Here is a 20,129-nt window from a genome sequence, read left to right as displayed (position 1 = left end):
ATATCAGATTGGTTATCACCCCAATATGCTTGCTAGATGGCGGGTAACAGCAAGCCGTCAAGCAAATCATACCTTTGACGCATTAGTAATTTCCAAAAAATTATTAGAAAAAAGTTTGGTTTTTTAATGAATGTGTTCGAAATGGTGCTGACGTAATACTCATGCAGTTCAGCTAAATGTTACCTTTCGCGGCATCTTGATGAAAATGATTTTCAGAGTGAGAACGTTTAGGGCAATTATTCGAAAAGAATGTACTTGCATTATTTACAATTTAATACAACCCAAGGAAGTGGAAGATTTTTATATAGCTACTAATAATGAAAACGATTGATTCACATAGATAGAAGGTAGCATTGCACGGAATAGGTGCAAGTTGACAAATGGCGGGAAGAGTATGTCAATGAATTCGCTATGCTCTTGTCCAGGCCACAGCTGAAACACTTTCTAACCTACTGGAAATGAAGAACGCCATATCTATTTTCTAGGTGAATTATCTACTTTCCAATATGCAGTTATTGCATAGCGACCTCACTGACCGTTAACATGGAACATGATCTAGTAACAGACTTTTCTTGAACCTAGTTCTCTCTTTTCGTCTGCTCAGTATCTTTACTTTTGACAGCCCTGCGTCTACTACGCGTGCCTACCATTACTGCGCGTCGAGACGAAGTGTTTTCTGCCTACATAGTTGATCCAGCCATCAATGTCCTGTTATGCATACGCTTTGTCACTTGCCCGTCGATATAGGGCCATTTTTACGGGAATTAACTACTGTGGTGGGCATTCTTCCTCGCTAGTCCGTGTTACCTTTATCCCTCTTTCACACCACTGACAGACAGCCGACGTTCGTACCGACGGACGTTATGATCCGTGCGACAAAATGCTATAATAGCATATGTAAACGAAAGGTCGCCGATACTGCCGCCGCCGGTATGGCTACGATTGTAGCATTAACTGCTAGCGAGCGAGTACCTTCTCTGTGATATTTTCTAGTAACTCTTTCCGCTGCTAAGGAGGTCGTGTCGCCTGCTCATTACTATCAACACGGATCTGTAGCAGGCGTCCGGCGCTCTGGAATGACTCACAGTTCATGCCAACTAAACGAATCGCGCTGGGCAAAGAAGTTATTCTAGCACGGACAGTGAACGCCGAACAAGCTCTCCACTCTGAAGCCTTGTGACCATGGAAAATGCTCCTCCACGACGGAGTCCCCTGGACTCGACGTCCGGCTTTTCTACGATGTCCGGGCTGTCACGAGCGTCTGCCGTTTCGGCCATATCCACGCCGTCCCGACTTCCCGACCCAGTGTCAGGCTTTCTTTCCTCAATCCAGCAGGCCGCTAAATGGCTGTGGCGCAAGAAATGGCTGGTACCCGTGCTTCATTCGCAGTTTTGGTTTTCGGCCTGCTTCTCCCTATTGGCACCATTCTATCCCACTTTGGTGAGTTATGTTGATGAATCGTACTGTGTAAGAAATGTATCAGTGAACCATGGAATACTGATTCGTTAGGATACTGTGATTGATCAGAAAAGCATGCACAAAAGGACTGGGAATGAGCTTCAGCTAGTCACGACACAATCGTATCTGTTAGTGGTACCGCCAACAATACCTTCGTCATATGTAATGTTCGTTACGGCTTAAAATAATGGGTTTTTCAGTCTTACGACCGGGGCAAACGTGCTTCTACGAAAAGCGAACGAGTTTGGACTGGGGCCACACGTACATTATTGCGATACATTGTGATACGTAATACTGTTGTAAAACGGCTAGATTCCTCAAAAGGAGTTTGACTTTTGGTCCATTGACAGAAGCTAACTGCACAACTCGCAGCTTATAACTACATCGAACACATAATCAACCGATATACATACAAATATATGACTTTTGACATCTGTATAATAGTATTACTATGTGACATTTTATGCCTAGTTGAGATTCCCATACGCACCCCAATCTAAAGATACCAGAAAGCACTGTTTTCTGGTAGCTTTAGATAATTGGCAATAAAATACACTTATTAACACTGATCGGAAAAGATTGGCCGCCGTTTGTGCCAAAATATCGCGTGACGGCGAGTGCTGAAACTGACGTTATGTATGCATTATTATCGATAGATGTAGATCGTATCTGAGACCGCATATGGGAATCATATGAGTTATGTGCGCTGTCAGTACCAATAGATAGTCGACTTTCACTGATCGATAGTGCGCGCTTCGAGGACGGTAGAAGTGAGCTTTACTTCGTGTAGGGCACTCTCTGACGTGAAGGGCCCTCAATATGTAAAGCATCATCACAGAGAATCAATGGATGAATTAATGCCAAATGTTTCGGCAGACTACGTTGAGCAAACATTGTTACCATTACCATAGACATTGGTAGCCGGAAATGCAAATATTCGGATCATCGATTACTTGTTCTGCCTCGTCGGAAGACTACCTTACAATTACACTCAGCGCAACTGTAACTCAGTCACTTTCAAATATAGATAGAAGTTCATGAAGTCTAAGTAAAGGGTGTAACATCCATACGATACTTCAACTACCTCCACTGACCAATCTGAAGGTATAAATTGCCAACGATTCGCATGTGCTTAGAAACAAAGGGCCTTACTATTTCATATTCCTAGCACAACTTCCACACATGGAGCTGCAGGCAGTAAAACAAAACGGGTCCATAATATGATATAACATATTCATTCCTTATACCAGAGAATAATGCAGTATACTGGATAATCAGCTGGACGTTGAAAATCAAGCTTTAATAAAAGTGTTCAACACATTTACTGTATTGAGTAATCACCACAACATTTACGGTGACCAATATATCACTGCCCTAGTTTAAATTACATAAATTATCCTGCTTCTCCCTATTGGCACCATTCTCACACACAAATAATAGGCCTTTTTTTTTCATAAACCCGCCTTTCAATGTCGTTTTTTTCTTCGACTCTCGCTTCTCCCTTCTTGACTTTATGGAGGTTTATTTTGAACAGGCTTCTTATCGTCTCCAAGAGTAATACTTCACCAACAAACAAATCGAGCAGCCGAATATGACGAGACAAAAAACACCAGCCTTGGACAATGCGTGTCACATCTTCAACAACGTCTACATTACACGTCACACATGTGGCATTTTCTGTTTTCACTTTGTTGATCGTTTGCTTTCGAGCTCAGTGAGAACGGACCGCCGGGTCAGCGATTAAACAACGAGTCCATTCTCCTGGGAAGTCTTTTGGTAACGTACTCCACTGCTTCATATTCTGCCGTTAAGCCGCTTCCTTGACGAGTGCTGGGTTATTCCTGGGTGTGACTTTGCCTTTGATGAGTGCGGAAAAGTGTATCGGCCGTTCCAGGACGATTACAGTGTGTACTTTCTAGGTTGTATAGGCTATCGACACCCTTATCGCTAGCAGTTTCTCCTACACTTTCTAGGATTTCGTCGTCCGTTTGCCTCTAAATGCGGTACGCTCCTCCGTGGGCGCCCCGTGTAGCACCTAAGACTTTGCTACTACGACGGCTACTACTAATAAGTAGCTAACTAATAATTAAAGAATAACTTTCAAAATGGCTATCGTCAGCTTGCTTCAATACTGGTCTATGATAAACCATATGCGTGATATGATTCTTACGCACACTGTAACGCAAATAATGAATGAATTAGAAAGTTGTGGCGTCGCTTTAAAATAGATAGTAAATTTTACGGGCGTGCGATTCTCTCGTTTAATCTTAGCAATTACGTAACGTATACTTCAGGGACAATACAACATTTATATCACACTGATTAGGCCATTGGTAGGAAGAACGAGGTGCCGCTCGACAATCACTATTTTACAAAATAGCCTTTCTTAGGTGCTGCAATTATAAATGGGTTTTGACAAAAAGGAAAGTTTAGCAATCGCGTTTATGTGTGTAACTATAAAGCGTCCAAATATACTTTTTTTTCTACAAGAAGTTACCTACCTTATTGTATATCGAATAGTCGATCATTTTATAGTTTGAAGGTAACTTTTTTAGCTGACGTATACACTCCCATTTACATACATAATTATGCTTTTCCATACAAAATATTCTGTGTTTACAACCGAAACAGCTTTAGTACGTTACGAATGTAGATTTATTGCCTGATTGATAGAACTTCACTTGTTCCCTAAAATGCTACAGGCTTCGATAAACACTTAGGGTTTCACGTCCAATTTCTCCGCTAGACACTACTTTTAGAGCACTGGCTCCAGCCCAAAACGAGGTGCGTCTATGCCTGACTAAAAAGCTTCCTCTATTTTAAAGACTTCACTGCCAAAGTGGTTCATTATGAGGTTCCCACCCTAGACTCCATATACAGAGGTTTTGCTTTAGAACTAGTTCAAATATTACTTCAAGCCCTAGTGTCGAAACTCGGCTAGCTCAGTATCCCTTAAGTTCAGTAAACAAACACATCGCCATTGCATCATCACAAAAGCATTCTGAAAACAACAAAGGGTCATTTAGACTTCATTGTTTGCAATGACCACATGTGTTAATGCTGATTGATAGCGAATCTGCTAAAGCACATCCGTACCACAGATAGAATGACAATAACAAGATGATCTCCCACCCATACTGATCAATAGATATAGCTCACTAGTCTTGCCACTTGCCATAGTTAGTTTTAGTAATTTTTTTTTACTTTGAACATGAAACACAAATATAAGCTAATTGTCAGAGTTTTTTGAAACAGGTTTACTCATTAAAAATAAGCATGATTTTTTGAGCGTAAGCGTTGTACATGTATATTTGTGTGTGGGTGTGTGTATGAGTGTGTGAAATAAAACTTTTCGGGTAAATGTTTAAGCCAATTAGAAAGTGTAGCAGATTGGAGTCTTAGCATTATAATAAGGTGTAGTTCTATTTTGCAAAAGAATCTTTATAGAATGCCCGACTTCCTCTATTTCTAGGATGACTTTACCGTTATTTAACTTGAACAGACGGCAAGGGACCAATCGCAACGGCATACTGGAATAATGGCAACTGCGCAGATTGGTGCATCTTGTTGATTGTTTCGGTGTCAGATGAAAAAGAAAAGTGTTTGGTAAAAGAATAGACACTCGTCTGGCTTATAATAGACACCCTTTGCAAGAGGTCTTTCTCTGTGGGAAAGTCTCGGACGATCCATTCCATACGTAAAAAGCGGTAAAGCTAAATTTATAGTAATTAGGCAAACAATTAACTATCGGTGCCCTAGAGAAACATATTGGGTGCCACGAATATCCTTGTTAATATTTCGCTTCCACAGTTCTGTCAGTCAAAACTAATCAGAAACTTGCGAAGTGTTTATCCACCAGTATGAGACTGGTTTAGGGCACGTATCAGAACTATGGATGTTGTATACCATTCGTTCTGCCGACTACTTAAGTGTGATTTAGATATTGTCCTATACTGCCACCTCAAAAATAACAGTTATTAAATAAACGACAACTTGAAGACAGGGTACCGATGAAAAAAGGGTGAGGAATGTCGTGATTTAGTGGTTAGAAGTCTGCTCAATTTTTTTTGCCGAGCGAAGGCTGTTTTGACCAAGTGGTTCTAGAAGCACAAGAGTCTCAACGGACGTCTGACGACGTCCGTCTTTTCGAGCCTAAAAGTAACCCGTTTACATTCCATCACGCCTTCTATTATGACAACTACTGTCAGGAATCATCAAGTTAATTGTATACTGTCACGGTATCTCAAGTAGACAAATCAAATGTTTAAGGAAATAGCCACTAGGGCGACTAAAATTTATGCACTATTTTAGACTCTAGAGTGTACCTTTCCCCATTAAGGCCATGCAAGTGGCATACTGTGTATATTGCTGCCATATAGTAACAAATTAGGTAAGTTAAAAGGCCATTTTTTTCGTCAGCTATTTAGGCTGACTAGTAAAACATATTGAACATAAACTTGTTCCTTCAAACCATACTCTCTTTCACCTTGTCTTGCTTAGACCATGTGGAATCGCACATTATATGGCTTTCAAATGTGTCTAATCTTTCGAAGCTGACGTTGCTAGTTCATAAAATCCATGTACAGATTTTGTAGTTGTATTAAATTTTAAGTGTGCTGGCTTTACGTTCAATCTAAGAATAGTTTTCCTGCTATCTAACAGATGTAAACCATAGTCAGTTGAGACTTTTAAAGCTGACTCTTAACTAATGGTAAATAAGTTAATCATCGGTCACTGTTGCTAGGTGCTCTTCTTGGTTTCGGTTCGTCACAACAGAATAAATGTAGAGAGAGCAGAGTTGCTGATACAATCATTCTTTTTTAGCAAATCTTTCCTTTTTTTTTCGTTATCCGTCATCCTTTGAAGGGTTATCAAAGCAAAACAGTGTTTTCTGCTGTGTAGTTGCTTTATTGCCGACACTCCTGCTCCCTATGATGCAGGGAGAGTTGCAATTATAGATGGATGGCTTCATCGGTTCCGCAAGGATCCCTAAAATAAATGACACGACCCTGACAACTGATAAATTTTGAGTAAAATCTTTCATTCGGTATTTATTCGTATAATGGATCACGCACTGATATATGTGTACATTATAGAAGTGAATCCTGCTTAAAGTGATATTTTAGAGAATGAAATGTCTATAATATTTCCATGGAGAAGAGAGACAAACGTACGTCCACATCTGTTTATGATCTAAGTCTACAGATGAAAAAAAAAATGGACTTCCAGCCAGAAAATCTATTCCCGATTCAAATAGAAAATTGACAGCACGGTAGTTTGGCAATACACTAATGCGCTTGTTATGTCTTTCCTTTGGGAGCATGTCCATAACTGAAGAACCGGCACGACTCAAAAGCTAGAACGGTATCAAACAATAATTTTATACGCAAGACAAATATTTCTTAGTATTTTTCTGCAATAAAGAATGGTAAAGGATTTGATAGCCTTATCTGTTTTTTTTTCAGGCTGACCTTAAGGGTGTGCATCAGAGTGTCTACGGATATGTTTTTTCGGTGTTCAAGTTGTTTATGTTTATTGGATCGATTACATCAGAGAAATTGGTACGTTTCCTGCATGTAGAAATTAATCGAAATGAGGAGCTATCAGTTTGTTACGTTTAGAAAATCGTGGAATTGGGGGTGGGGAGTCGAGTCGTTATGTATTTAGCTTTTGTCCAGTAGCAAACAGGGAGTCTTCTAGTCGATCTGACTCCTGCGTCTTCTTTCTCGCAAATATCAATCAATTTTACGCAGTATTCACAGGCATTCACATTCAGTTTTATATCGAAAAAAATATATACAGTTTTCTGTATGATAGATATTCCTGTTCAGGAGTGCACAGGGTACTCGACGTAGCGCGGTAGCTGACAAGGTTCAACCTTCCGCTGCAAAGGTGACTAGAGACTTTAATGGCCAGATAAGTTTGACTGGTGAGACTCTCTACCCAACAATATTCCATTAGCCTTCAACGGAAATTCATGCTAAGAGGCTTTAGCTCATCTAAATAAAAGTTTAGGTCTGGATTGAAGGTAAACATGCCTAGCGCGGTGAAGGCTGGTCAAGTAACACTGCCCCTGATGCCTTCGTACATCGTTAGATAGCTAAGACACTCCTGTGGACAAACAATGTTTAAATAAGAATATAAACATGATACATCATAATAATAAAATTGTTGTCGCTTGATTCGAATTATGTCGTTCCTCAAATCCATTAGATCGAGAAATTCAGTCCGGTGCCGTTGTACGTTGTTGGACTGCTCGGAACTTTCCTGTTTGACATCTGCATCGGGTTAGTCTTCAAGATACCTATTTTAAACCTTCAAGGGAAATTAAGTATATGAGAGCATTGTTTCCGTGAATAGGAAATAATGTGAAAAGCATGTTCACAGGCTTATTTCCAGATGATGATTTCACCAGCTATGGGTAGTAGGTCCCAATTAGTTTTGTAGTGGGTGCTATTTACTTATCGCAAAGAATAAACGAAAATGATTATGTGGGTTAATAATATCGCGTATGTTATATAGCATATTTTTTCCTGATTCGATTTTGTAAAACATTTCGGTAGAAACCTAATCTTTTATACAAGTATGGCCAAGTTTAGAGGCGGTCCGCATGTCATCACAATGTAACAGCAGTGTACAATAGCTAACGCGCACTGGATCACCATCTGAGGACGCTCTTTTCTTGAGATAGGTGAATTTTCTAAAAATAGATTGTTGAATTTTTTGCAAATCATTAATTAATGTTTACTAATATTAATTTTCAGATCCCTGTTCTGGGTGAATGACAGAAATATCTTTATTGGACTGTCTTTTCCTCTCGCGGTCGTTGGAGGCTTTCTCGCGTGTTCGTATTCAATTTCGATGTATTCGATACTCACCGAGCGTTTTAGCACTAAACCTGGCCTAATCATTGTACGTATTCATAGAGATCCTGAGTGATTTGTCTTAGGATAAATTAGAATTTCAATCAAGTTCAATTACAGAGCACTATATGATTTGTTAGATTGAACTGTAGCTATGACTCTCGTCGCGGTCAACACAGAGCTGAAGCACGTAGAGGAAGCAGAGACAGTTGTTCCTCTATCTCGATCAAACGTTGAACGTTTTGCAACCTCTAGATAATTCTGTCTTTCGTCATAAATAAAGCCGTACGTTGTTTCACGTTGAAAGTGATCGCAAGGAGCAGGCCTGATCATATTGTGGCAACAGTAATGGCAATTTGTTCTACCCGCTATGAAGCCTGAGCGCATAAACGACAGGGCGGAATGGGCTATTCGAGGGAGCAGACCAGAAGAACAATTGTAACTACCACCTTTCGGGTGTTACGTAGCTAGAACATATATTTCAAGTTTTACGCTTGGGACTGCCGTTAAGCATTGCTTCACGTGGCTGGCCTCATCTAGGACCGAACAAAATATATCCACATTTAGCCTAAAGTGTTCTTGAGTCTAGTAAACAAATATATTGCAGTATCGTTGCGACAGACCGTACATAACTGCAAAAAAGCAAGCAGGAGCTGTAAGTCGCTGTGCATAGTTTTACCTTTATAATCGCTGAATTCAATTGATTCAAGAAATCGCTTTGTGACCGTTTTTCAAAGCAGCACACGGTTCCACTTCAATTTATCAACTCTATCGTTCGACATCTATTATGGTCTGTCCTTGATTAAAGTTCTTTAATTTCTTTTGTGTATTTTGCATTGTGCCTCATTGCTCCCCGAGGACATTCCAGTCATATTACGGAGAACTCAGAACTGGTGGCTGTTTTTAAAAGCAGATTTAAATAAATGACGTTGGTCTGCATTGAAAAGGATTGCCGTCGATTGTCCTGGCCAAACGGTATTTTTGTAGAAGACGAAACGCCGAAAAGGTTTGTCCTTAAAAGAGCATAAAACGTGAGGTCAACGGTTGTGGGTCCAACTTTGTGAGGTGAATTCAAAGTATACTATGTGCGCCGTAGCTGTCAGCTACTATCTAGGGGTGCACACTAACGAGCCACTATGGAGAACGCTAGAGCTAATATTAGGATCGTTCATTTCACGATTTTTATTGCTACAGCTGCTGGCGGCATCTGGATTACGCTCCCTTGTCTATGCTATACACGTCTCTCTAAACTGACTATCAGCCGTTCATACATTTGCTGCCCAGTTTGCGACCATATGAATTTCATGGAGGCTTTCACCAGAACCCGGTTTCGCTGTATTGCTAGTCTACCTGTTGATTTCTGCTGTGGCTACCTTTCTATGTGCCTACAGACCGGCACTAATGACGGCGAAACTACCGATGTTACAAGCTAACAACAGTAATTAGAAGAAGAATTTTAGTATAAACATGGGAATTGTTATTATCCAGCATATTTTCAAAGTGTTTCAAAGCATGAATAGGCACTTAAAAGAATACCTTTACGATCGTATTTGGTTGAATTCACTATGTTCCACAATTTTTTTTTTAACTTCCCGCTTTATTTTTTTGTGTCTACCTTTGTTACAGGCATCTTATAATTATCAAATAGGCTATTAGAGCACTCCCCCAGGTACGCCTAAAAAAAAGATCAATCTGTTATATTCTGTACCAACACCCCGAACGGCAATTTTAAGCCGTTGGGTAGTATCGAAATATCGCTACAGATTAAGGACGTCGTAGAAGTCCGATTATCTTGCAACTGTTGGAGCTGCTTTTTCTAGCGAAGTTTTTAACTACAATTTATACATTCGCCAAAATTTGCAAATTAGTTTCGAGCTCAAGGGATTTCTACCTTGAAGTAGAGAAATGTATCACACGTTGCAATTAGATCCCGCGGAATGCTTTGCCAGAAAATGAAGGTCGGTAGTGTTCTACAAACAGAAAGAATTACATCCAATCAATCAGGCTACCTTCCTAGCAAAGCATCTAAGGCAGCTCAATAATTGATGTGTAACCGTGATAAAATAAAGCCAGCACATCCTCGTCGTAGAGGAATCAGTATATAATAGTGATAAGAATGTTAAAGGTAATGTACATACCAAACGGTTATTAAAGACAAAGCTTATTTATCGATTAGCTGATCGTACAGGACACGCTCTAGCTCTTGAAAGGCGATTATTTCAGATCTAATTGGAGAACGATTATATTGTAAAAAATCATAGAAATCTACAAGTATTGTACTTAATAGAATATCTTGTATAATAATTTTTGTATCTATATTTTATTTGATATATATATTTTATTTGGTATATGTATTTTATTTGAAATTTAACGCTCAAAAAAGGTAGTTATCAAATGAAACAAAGAAATTATTATCTGAAAAAGTGAATTTCTTTACATCTTTTAAAATGCAAGGATCCCAGAATGCGTCAAACAAAATGATGTACTGTGGATTCGGCCACAGACGACTGATAATTTCCATCCTGTTATGATTTTAGCCCTTCAGGTACGAAATACGTTCTTCAGTTAGCAGCAGACTGAAACAACGACAAAATATTAACTGATTTCGTTTCACCCTTATTTTTCTAAAAATCAATGTGCACTTTATTTGTAACCCACATCTTTAATCTACAGCACGAAGGAAAGTTCGACAACAAATTCAATCCAGAGAATTCAGTTCCATTTGATAAGTTCCGAAGGAGGTGTGCTTGCTCCTTTACCCTGCAGTTCCTCTGCCGGAATATAACTAGCAACATCGCATCGAGTTCTATAGTTTTTTTGCTCTCTGTTTTAATTTTATTCATCTGCATTTACATGATTGGACAAGGAAGGAACTGCTTCTATTCACAGAGTTGCTGAGGTAGCTCGTCATCGACACGACTCGAGCCTGTAATCTTCTGATTTGAAGTCAAATGCTTTATTCATTACTGTACGAGGGTTTGCTTGTTTGTCGTTTCCACTTATTTGTTATCAAGTTATTTCCAATTTAAGGTAGGGAATTGCGCATACAAGCACGTCAGCTGCAAGAAGCTAGGATTTAGGTAAACTCTTCTGTTGAGCAAGTAAAAATTAGATGGGAGTCCGTTTGCATGTTTCTAGCTTTGTCCAAAACAAGCAAGACAACTATCGACTTCAGTACGTAAATGCACATTTAAGACGTCCCACAAAAACTATTCAATATCTTACTACTTTTTTCAGGCGTCGATGGAGTTTCTGTGGGGCATTGGTAATATGGTGGGTACGTTAGCCGGCGGAGTTCTCATAGATGTAAGTGAATTGGCATAAGCCGTCAAACACAGTATCATTTACACGCAGGTCTATTTTTGATTGCCTGCCTTATATATACCGTCTAATAGTTTTTTTGAAAGTTATGATTAAGTAACGCCGATTTTAAAGTCAACTTCAAATAAGTAAGTTTCAACTTCAAATAAAAACCTGTAGAAATATAATGCCTATTTGCTATTTGTCTAGACTTTATCTGCAATGCTATTCGACACAACCGGTAGTAACTAGACGTTAAGTAGCTATGAGTAAGGCGTGAATAGCAGTGGCGAATTTAGGCATATTAGAAGCACGACTGACCTCAGTTGTCTGCCATGAGTGATTTACGTTTCATAAACCGCATGACACTTTATTAGCCTTGAGCATACTACTAAGTATTGATTAATTTGGCCAGGTTCTAAAAATGAAACAATTGCTACCGGTTATCTGCAACGAGTAGATTTTAAGCCTGGATAGGCCTTAATATTACCTCTTATATTTAATAAAGAATATCTAATGGTCAAAGAAGTCTGGATGTGTAAGTAGTTGTCCATACGATAGATATATTTGATGTTGCTTCTAGCTTTACTGTTTTTTTTCAAGCCTCTCGGTGGACAGTACGTAATGGCTAGGTTTTCGTGATCAACATTTCGGTTTATGCCAAAATAGCGGACAGTAGTGAAGGATCTTTTATAATACAAATATTAGTCTTGTCCTAAATCGACTCGAAACTAAATAGAAATGCATTATTTACATGAAAACGGTCAATGACATAATACAATTCCCTAAACCAATCGTATCCTCAAAAATAACTAAATTTTTTATTGTTGTATTGTATAATGCGTTATGGCCATAGATAGACTGGTAATACTCTAAGTCTTATAATTAAAACTGATAAAAATTCAAAATACTACTACCTAAGAAATAGAAGCCTTACCCTGCACTCCACTCTGATAAAGAACCTACAGTTGGATAGCCCATATTATAACATGCAATAAATGACCATTATGTGTTCTAATGAACATGGTTTTACTCGGTACTCATGCAATGTACCTCGGTTAAAGGGATTGTGGCTTGAAAACGGAGATAGCCAAATTAAATCATCTCCTAAACACTAGCGTTTTCAGTTATATTTGGAATTCTTCCCAATTATATCTCAACCAATCAAAAAGACAATATAGCAGTAAATATAGGATAAAAGACGACCTTATTTAGTATATATTTACTGTGAATGTGCTCAAAGTCAGCCATTACCATTCAGAAAGCCAAATATTTACCATAACACAAAACGTTTGGCTTCGAAGGAACCAAACACAATGTGCTGGAAGCTATGATACAACTGCGTATGTGTCTATAAAAACGTTACCGCCTGCAATGATCGAATGCATACCTAAATTACGTAATCTCTCCGCTTACCTACCCATTCTTCAAGCTCACTAACGTAACTTACACCCGATCTGAAATCTCAATAACAAATGAATCTTAAAGTATAATCTATGGTGCGTAATATCGGCGTTCGTATTTACCTCGATTTGGTATTAAAAAAAGGCACCTCAACAAAGAACTACTCCATACGAGGATCGCACCTGTCCACGTGACTTCCTGGTTTCTTCATGACCCCTCCTTTCCTGAAAGGATGATAACTACAGAAAATAGTCAATCACCGCGACACATGTGTTTCTGTTTTGCCCCTTCGGCATGATTTCGATCTTGTTATTGGCATCCGAGAATACTGTCGCCCTTTATAACTGCGACGAAGATGTAAGAAATATGGATGGTAGCTTGCTGTATCATATAGAATCCAACAATGAAATGGATTATCTAAGATTAACTTTCTATGGACTATTATGTGGACTACCCATCAGCCATTTCAATCTTTGTGTGCCCTACAACAACGGTTCTTCCAATCATTTGCTCTTCTACGCTATTGTGCTGACACGACTAGCTTATCGTTAAGTCTCTACGAATACTATCACATAATTTCGAAATTCTTCTGGTCTAAAAGTTTAATAGTTTCAAATGCAACTAGGGACATCTAATATATATATACAGGCATGCGCGACCCTGAATCTTAAGTGTATTGGCTCCGGAAAAAGCACCATTTAGCTGAAAACTTCCGAAGTCAACGTTACGCAGTACAAAAGTGTTTAATACCGCGATAATCACATACCATATTCAAAACGACTTGAAAAATTGCCAATATTAGAAATATCATATCTGAATTATAAGTCATTTGCACATGCGTTTGTCATAAGCAAATCAGGTTCTCATGAGAAGTTTGAAGCTATACCATTATTTACCTTCGCTTATCATTCACGCTCTGTCTATTAGTTCTGGAATTTTTCGCTGCCGTTCTTCGCGTCAGGCATCATTATGGTCATGCTGATTCCAACAATCATCAAGAATGGACCTATTAAACCTTCCAGAAGTGAGTATCTTTCACGGCTGCCGCACTTGGTAGCGTGCATAGGGCGAATCTGTGTCACTTGTAAATTGTTGGGCGTGTCAAGGCAGAATCTCTTAAAAGTTAACCATTTAAAAATATTTTGATTTTTATATCCAGTACCGCTATTAGGCATTGCATTAGACAGTTCGCTTGTGGCACCAAACGATGTGCGTTCGCGCTTGAGTTCTAACCTAGGCTACCACGTACCCCTACAGTTTCCCGCTTATAGCTTACTATTTAATAAATGACAGCTTTATTTTAAGTACGATCAAGCTTAGCTCTATTTGACAAATTCGCTATCTCGTTTTCTAAATACATGTTAACTGATTCATACGACCTGATAGTCAGAACTGACGATGCTTTATTGTAAATAAGATACTATGGTAATTAATTTCCATTATCACAAACAACTTGTAATAGAGTTATAAAGAGCATGTTTAGTTCTCAGCTGTAATGTGAGTCTGAACATGCTTAGTAAGGCTATATTCTCGCCTTCCTAAAAGCTATGAATTATAATTCGGTTCATATAGGTCATTCAGAAAAGGACTTGGCTCCAAGGTCATCATTCAACTCATTAAATCAACAAGATCGTAACCCTGAACTCAGTGCATGCACGAATACAGTTAATGGGAGTCAAGTTGACTATCGTCGCATGGTGTTTAGACCTCTTTTTCTCATTGACATGGTGACCGTATGCTTGTCATGGGTAGTAATGAGCTTCAATGAACCGACGCTTGCACGCTATCTGACCCAGGTTAGTCGTTTCAACGTGTTTTTAGAACATATGTTTCCTTGGGTCAAAAATAACGTCTACTAATATCGCCGCGTGCTTCCACATTGATAACATTGTTTTTTCAGTTTCATTTATCGAATACAGGAGTCGGCCTTGTGTTTTGTGTACAGTTTGCATCTTACGCAATTGGTGCAATTATTTCTGGAATCTTCTCCCATTTAGGCGTAAGTAATTATTTTTTATTTTTACATAAATTGTTTGTGTAAAGTACCGATTGTGCTCGAGAATTGTTCTCTACATCTGCGATAACATTGATATCAATGAAGATTTGTTCATTTTTGGTGGTGATAGCCGAATACTTAGAAAATCAGAGTGAAAATATAGAACAGTTAAAACGTTTAGCGCCAAACGAATGATATGAATCTTATTAAGTTTAGAGAACTAATTTGAAAGCTCTGCCAGATCTTCTAAAGACAGACAAGCGGTGATGAGCGATGTGATATTTGTTTCCCCCTCCCCCCACACACACAACCCGCACCTGAAATCTCTACATGTATGATCAGGCTCGTATGAACCAGGTTTCCCGCATGGGATATGGCGGGAGTTTTGCACGGTAAAGCGGCTGATGACGTCTGTTTAGCCGGTTTGTCCCTTCCTACCCGTTGTTTCTCTTTGCAGCTAAAGCAAAGAAATCATCACCAATCTCTACGGAAGTCTACTTCCAATTTCTAAGGTCAGTCTCAAGACTTTTGTTGCTAGGAGCTCAGACCGACTCTCAGACAGCAGTGGCTAGTGTGCTGGAGATACACGAGGCGATTTCGTGTCTTAGTGTGAAGCCCAGTGCTATTTTGAAAAAGGTAATCTTGAAGCTGTTCAGTTGTTCGAGGCTTTCCACTGTAAGATCATCCGAAATAACGCGCATCCCATACGTTGCGATCGGAACTATCTCGAAATCGTGCAAGCTGCGGGCGAGGGACAAGCGATGAGGCGATTTAATCGTGCATGTAGCCGACGCTGCATTTTCGCATCTTTCGGTAATGTGCGCGGTGAAACCTTTGCCGTGCCGGGAAAGAGCAATCTGAAGTACAGAAACAAACTGACATACGCAAGAAGCGACCTGTCGAGGTACAAAGTGTCAGTTATCGCAATCTTGCCTCCTAGCTAAATTTCATCGCCATCGTCTTGTTCAGATGTACGGTCAGTAGCGAATCTATCATTGTCGCATGGAGCGGGGCTAGAGCTTCTTGCATTTGAAACCGGCTCGATTCCGCATATCACTAAGTCATTTGCACACAAGGTGGCTTTGACCACAAGACAACGTCGACTTGATCAGATTTAACCTCTTACTGCGTTTTGAGTGAGAATAGACAGAAACTAGGTTTCGCTCATTGTTTTAAATACGTTCATCGGGTATAAAAGGTAAAGTATTTTAATTTGTAGCTGCTTCGCAAAGATGAAAAACCATGAGATAATAAATATGTCAACCCAAGCCGAAATTGTAGTCTACATGCTGATCAAGAGATACGATTATTTACTCGGCCACAACATAATTTCTTTACATAGCTATAGTCTGCCGCCAGTTTAAGAATATACAATTTTTTTTAGCGCGGTAGCTGACAGGTCTAAAATTCAACCGTTATCAGATGTCATCACTCTTGTCTACAGTTATTAGGCTTAGCGTGGCAAAAAAGTGATCTGACACAGCTAAATATAGATCAGATACTTTTTATCCTATATCAGTATCGACGTTAGCCATTAGCTTATTGTAGTTTGAACTGTGAAACCATTTTGGTGTCTGTTGCGTAGTTTATAAGTGTGGATCTAAAGCATACTGAGCGCGGCCCTAAAGAGTTCAATCGGCGTCATTTTTAGTTTTTCGTGTATTTAAATTTGTTAAGTATACGATAGTTTTTCACGTCTGTTTATAACTCGAAACATGGATAATGTAATAATGGCTTTCCGTGGGATAATTTTCCGCTTAGCATCAATAGTTCTCTCAGTGACTAGTCTAATACCGACTCTTACCGTGTGAAAATATATAGATTAACGATAGGTTGTCACTTCATGCTTTCAAAAATAACAAACATCCTAGCCGACTATCCGTCCAACACAATCAACAAATCTAATTTTAGATTTTATACTTATGGAAATCACATGAACACGCATAGATGCAGACGGATTAATTAGTCCAATGTGAAGTACCCATTTAATGTACTCCTTCGTACTTGAACAATTTTTGTAGAGTGTGGCGATCTTATTTGATACGTTCCTCCTATTGAAACAAAGTAAACTATCCGGAAAATTGGATGGGTCAGACGAATCCTTAATCACTCAGTGTGGACCTTAAAACACCCCTCGTGCATTGCATGTCTCTCTGAATTTCAGGTTTCTGAATACCATTTTTCCAGCTAAATTCCTTTGCAATATGAACATTTTTTATGGTTCTGCTGTAAATGAGATTTGTAAGTTAATCAAATATTAAAAATGGAAATGATTCTTTATTACTACAATGCGAACAAATATGTACCGTGATGGTTCATTTTAGCAAGAAGAGTTCTTCCTATTCTTTGGTCAGCTTTGCACAGCGCTCGCGTTCCTGGTTATTGGCCCCGCACCCTTTATTCAAAGTGAACCGTAAGTAGGCCTCTTACAAAACTGTTTTACCGCGCAGTTAGCCGTAGACAGGTTATTTGAGCATGTGCAAAATCTCAAAGTGTAACTCAGATAATCAGAGATATGTATAATACCATACATGCATTGGTATTGAACTTATGGACTATTGTTATTCCAGGAAACTTAGCTTCATCTATCTTTCACAAGTGTTCACCGGACTAGGAATGGCTGGTCAATTCGTTTGCGGCTTTGCTCACGCTCTGAAGATCTCAATGTAAGTTCTCTTCTTGCATAGAGAGCGCAGAGAGGCATTGGGTATAGACACCTTAAAACGGCGTTTGCCTCTATTTAGAAAACGTAATTATTAAATTAGCATAAGAGTAACTGGTGGCCTCCCTTGGACATAACGCGACCCTAGCTTGACCGCTCAGACAGACCGGGTGTGATATCGCCTATTGACAACTAAATTAAGATTGTTGGGAGTAAAATTCTTACATCTAGTCCTTGCGTACATAATAACGTGTTGGCTTGTTATACTCAAGAATATTAGCTGTGTGAGCTACAGAAAACTAAACAGCAGTAGGTTCGAAACCGGGCGTAAACATAGTTCGTTTCGTGCTCTTAGCTAGCCGTCTAAAGCAACACTTAGCAACAGTATCAGACCTAAAACACATCCGAGTGAGAAAACTACGTAAAAAAAAGTTGGCTAGATACTAAGGAACTCAATTTTCGTGAAGCCTGTATTTATTAGGTTGAAAACAGCTAATGCTTAGTGCAAAACTCTAAGGCCTATAGTTGAGCATTAGATTCATTTCCAATTAAACAAAAGATTAATGCAATTAACGGAAACATGATCAAACAGTATGAGGAACTAGGTTTGTTATTGTTGCAAACTTGGTTTACCTGTCACTTAAAGCTCTAACAATTTTCCATTATACTCACTTTGCAGTAAAGCTGGTTATCCTGGCAACATAAAGACATCGGGCGTCATAGCCAGTGCCACATTTATTTTCATGGTGTTAGGGTAAGCAGCAGTAGCAACTTACCTAATATTTTTTTTGTATATACAAATATTGCCTAGTATTTAAAAACACCAGGCTTCGACCTGATCATACAGATCGAAAATACGTCGTCTTAGAAGTAGCGTCGACTTCTAAAATCTGAACCTCAATACAATTTTTGTTCTAGAAGCGTTCAGTAGTCAAATTCATTAGCTAAGGGTCCGCATTGATCTTACCAATATCACGTTTGAACGATATATTTAATGCTTACTAATAATCACAGGGCAATAGTGACTCCACCGATTGCCAGCTACCTCGTAGAAAGATTTCAATATCGGACGGGATCGATGTTTATCTTTATCCTGCTTCTTTTCTGGGTAAGTTCACCCAATAAAAAAGGCAACCGCTAGTTTTTTTTGACCTTTAATTGTTGTAACTGTTTGCAAACATGATTTTAAGTGATTTTTAAGATGTTTTAACAAAATTTCAAGGCTGTAACTTAAAGATTCTTGTGTAACATGAACCAATATACTACTACTACTGGTAGGATCCACTCACCAAATGTATGACGTATTTGCATACGTTAGAAGTCGAACCAACTTTTGTTGCTCGAAACCTGCCACTGTTTTCGAAAATATCTAATTACAGCGATTACTCTATTAGTGCGATTTAACAAAGTGCAAAGTATCTTATTTGAGTGCATACGTAACGTATAACGATCAAATATCGCCAGCAACAAACAAATCCATACGGTAAGAACTTATTACTGATGGTTGGTATTGCAGAGCGTGGTAAACCTCGGCGTATTCATCAAGAGTCTCATCGACAAGATCAGATCCACCAATTAAAATGAGGGACTGCATCGGACAAAATATATGATATTGATTTCTGAAACGATTCTACCTCATATGAACATAATTCGACTTCAAGATTGAGAGCAATATCATCCGTTGTAACTAGCTCGTTAGTATAGCGCAGCATTAGAAAAGACCTCGTAATGGTTGTCCTTTGATTTTTCATTTGTACAGGGTTAATTCGTCCAGTGACACCGATGTCACCTAGGTCCTGCTTTACAATAAGAGAAATATGTAAATTAATTGTAAATTTAACAGGAGCGTCTGGAACGCATCCGCTAGCCGGTTACCACAAGAGATAAGATTAAGATAAATATGTCGTAATGTAAGATAAGCGAACGACCACCAATATTCATAACGACCAGCAAATACGAAGCTCTGAAGAATGCATCGAACAATTATCCTAGAGCTAAAGAGCTTTGCTGCCATGTAAATAGCACCTGTATTATATTTTCATCCTATATATATATATATATATATATATATATATATATATTAATCTACGGTTATTTGTCGGATAACCAACAGAAGTTGAGAAAGGAATAAAACGTTTTTAAACATAAAAGCTTTTTTGGTTATTTAAAGTCTATCGTGTTTAGACCCGAAATGCGTGGTTCACTTAAAGGTCTGTCGCTAATTTCAAGCATGACCAAAATTATGTACGTTTTATAATTACCCAGGAGTACCGCTGGATGCGCGAGATAGTTTCAACATTCGGTAATGCACCTAGCAAGATAAGCTGGGTGGAGGCCTTCTAGTTTTAGTTAACTTTTCATTTACGCGTGTTCAGTTTGACGGCATAACCAGTCACCTTGATATCTCTCTTCAAATTTAGGCAATTCATTTGTTTGAGCAACGAGC

At 38.9% G+C, this 20,129-nt stretch overlaps 1 protein-coding gene and 1 long non-coding RNA gene across 6 annotated transcripts; one reads left to right on the top strand and one right to left on the bottom strand.

Moving 5' to 3' along the window:
- The first annotated feature begins 1,037 nt into the window (after positions 1-1,037).
- On the top strand, positions 1,038-19,839 carry LOC111273804 (MFS-type transporter SLC18B1). 5 transcript variants are annotated; one of them, XM_022855754.2, is made up of 13 exons: positions 1,038-1,440; positions 6,924-7,019; positions 7,672-7,745; positions 8,223-8,370; positions 11,559-11,627; positions 13,953-14,049; positions 14,598-14,821; positions 14,926-15,024; positions 17,376-17,434; positions 17,592-17,687; positions 18,363-18,437; positions 18,698-18,791; positions 19,200-19,839. In XM_022855754.2, the coding sequence occupies exons 1-13, from the start codon at positions 1,183-1,185 to the stop codon at positions 19,260-19,262; spliced, it is 1,452 nt and encodes a 483-aa protein (XP_022711489.1). In that variant the 5' UTR covers positions 1,038-1,182; the 3' UTR covers positions 19,263-19,839. The 5 variants fall into 5 exon arrangements, with proteins under 5 accessions (XP_022711489.1, XP_022711490.1, XP_022711488.1 ...); XM_022855753.2 differs by having other exon boundaries at positions 1,039-1,440; positions 17,346-17,434; XM_022855757.2 differs by lacking the exon at positions 1,038-1,440 and adding an exon at positions 1,809-3,362 and having other exon boundaries at positions 17,346-17,434.
- On the bottom strand, positions 10,536-13,911 carry LOC147753787 (uncharacterized). Its single transcript, XR_015316089.1, has 2 exons — positions 13,148-13,911; positions 10,536-10,897 (listed from the first exon to the last, which is right to left on the bottom strand). It is a non-coding gene; the product is annotated as an uncharacterized LOC147753787 (long non-coding RNA).
- Positions 19,840-20,129: the final 290 nt, after the last annotated feature.

Source organism: Varroa jacobsoni, unplaced genomic scaffold, assembly GCF_002532875.2.
Source record: "Varroa jacobsoni isolate VJ856 unplaced genomic scaffold, vjacob_1.0 scaffold_228, whole genome shotgun sequence".
NCBI classification, from domain to species: domain Eukaryota; kingdom Metazoa; phylum Arthropoda; class Arachnida; order Mesostigmata; family Varroidae; genus Varroa; species Varroa jacobsoni.
Note: the sequence above shows the minus strand (reverse complement) of the source record. Positions and strands in the feature narration are given on the sequence as shown.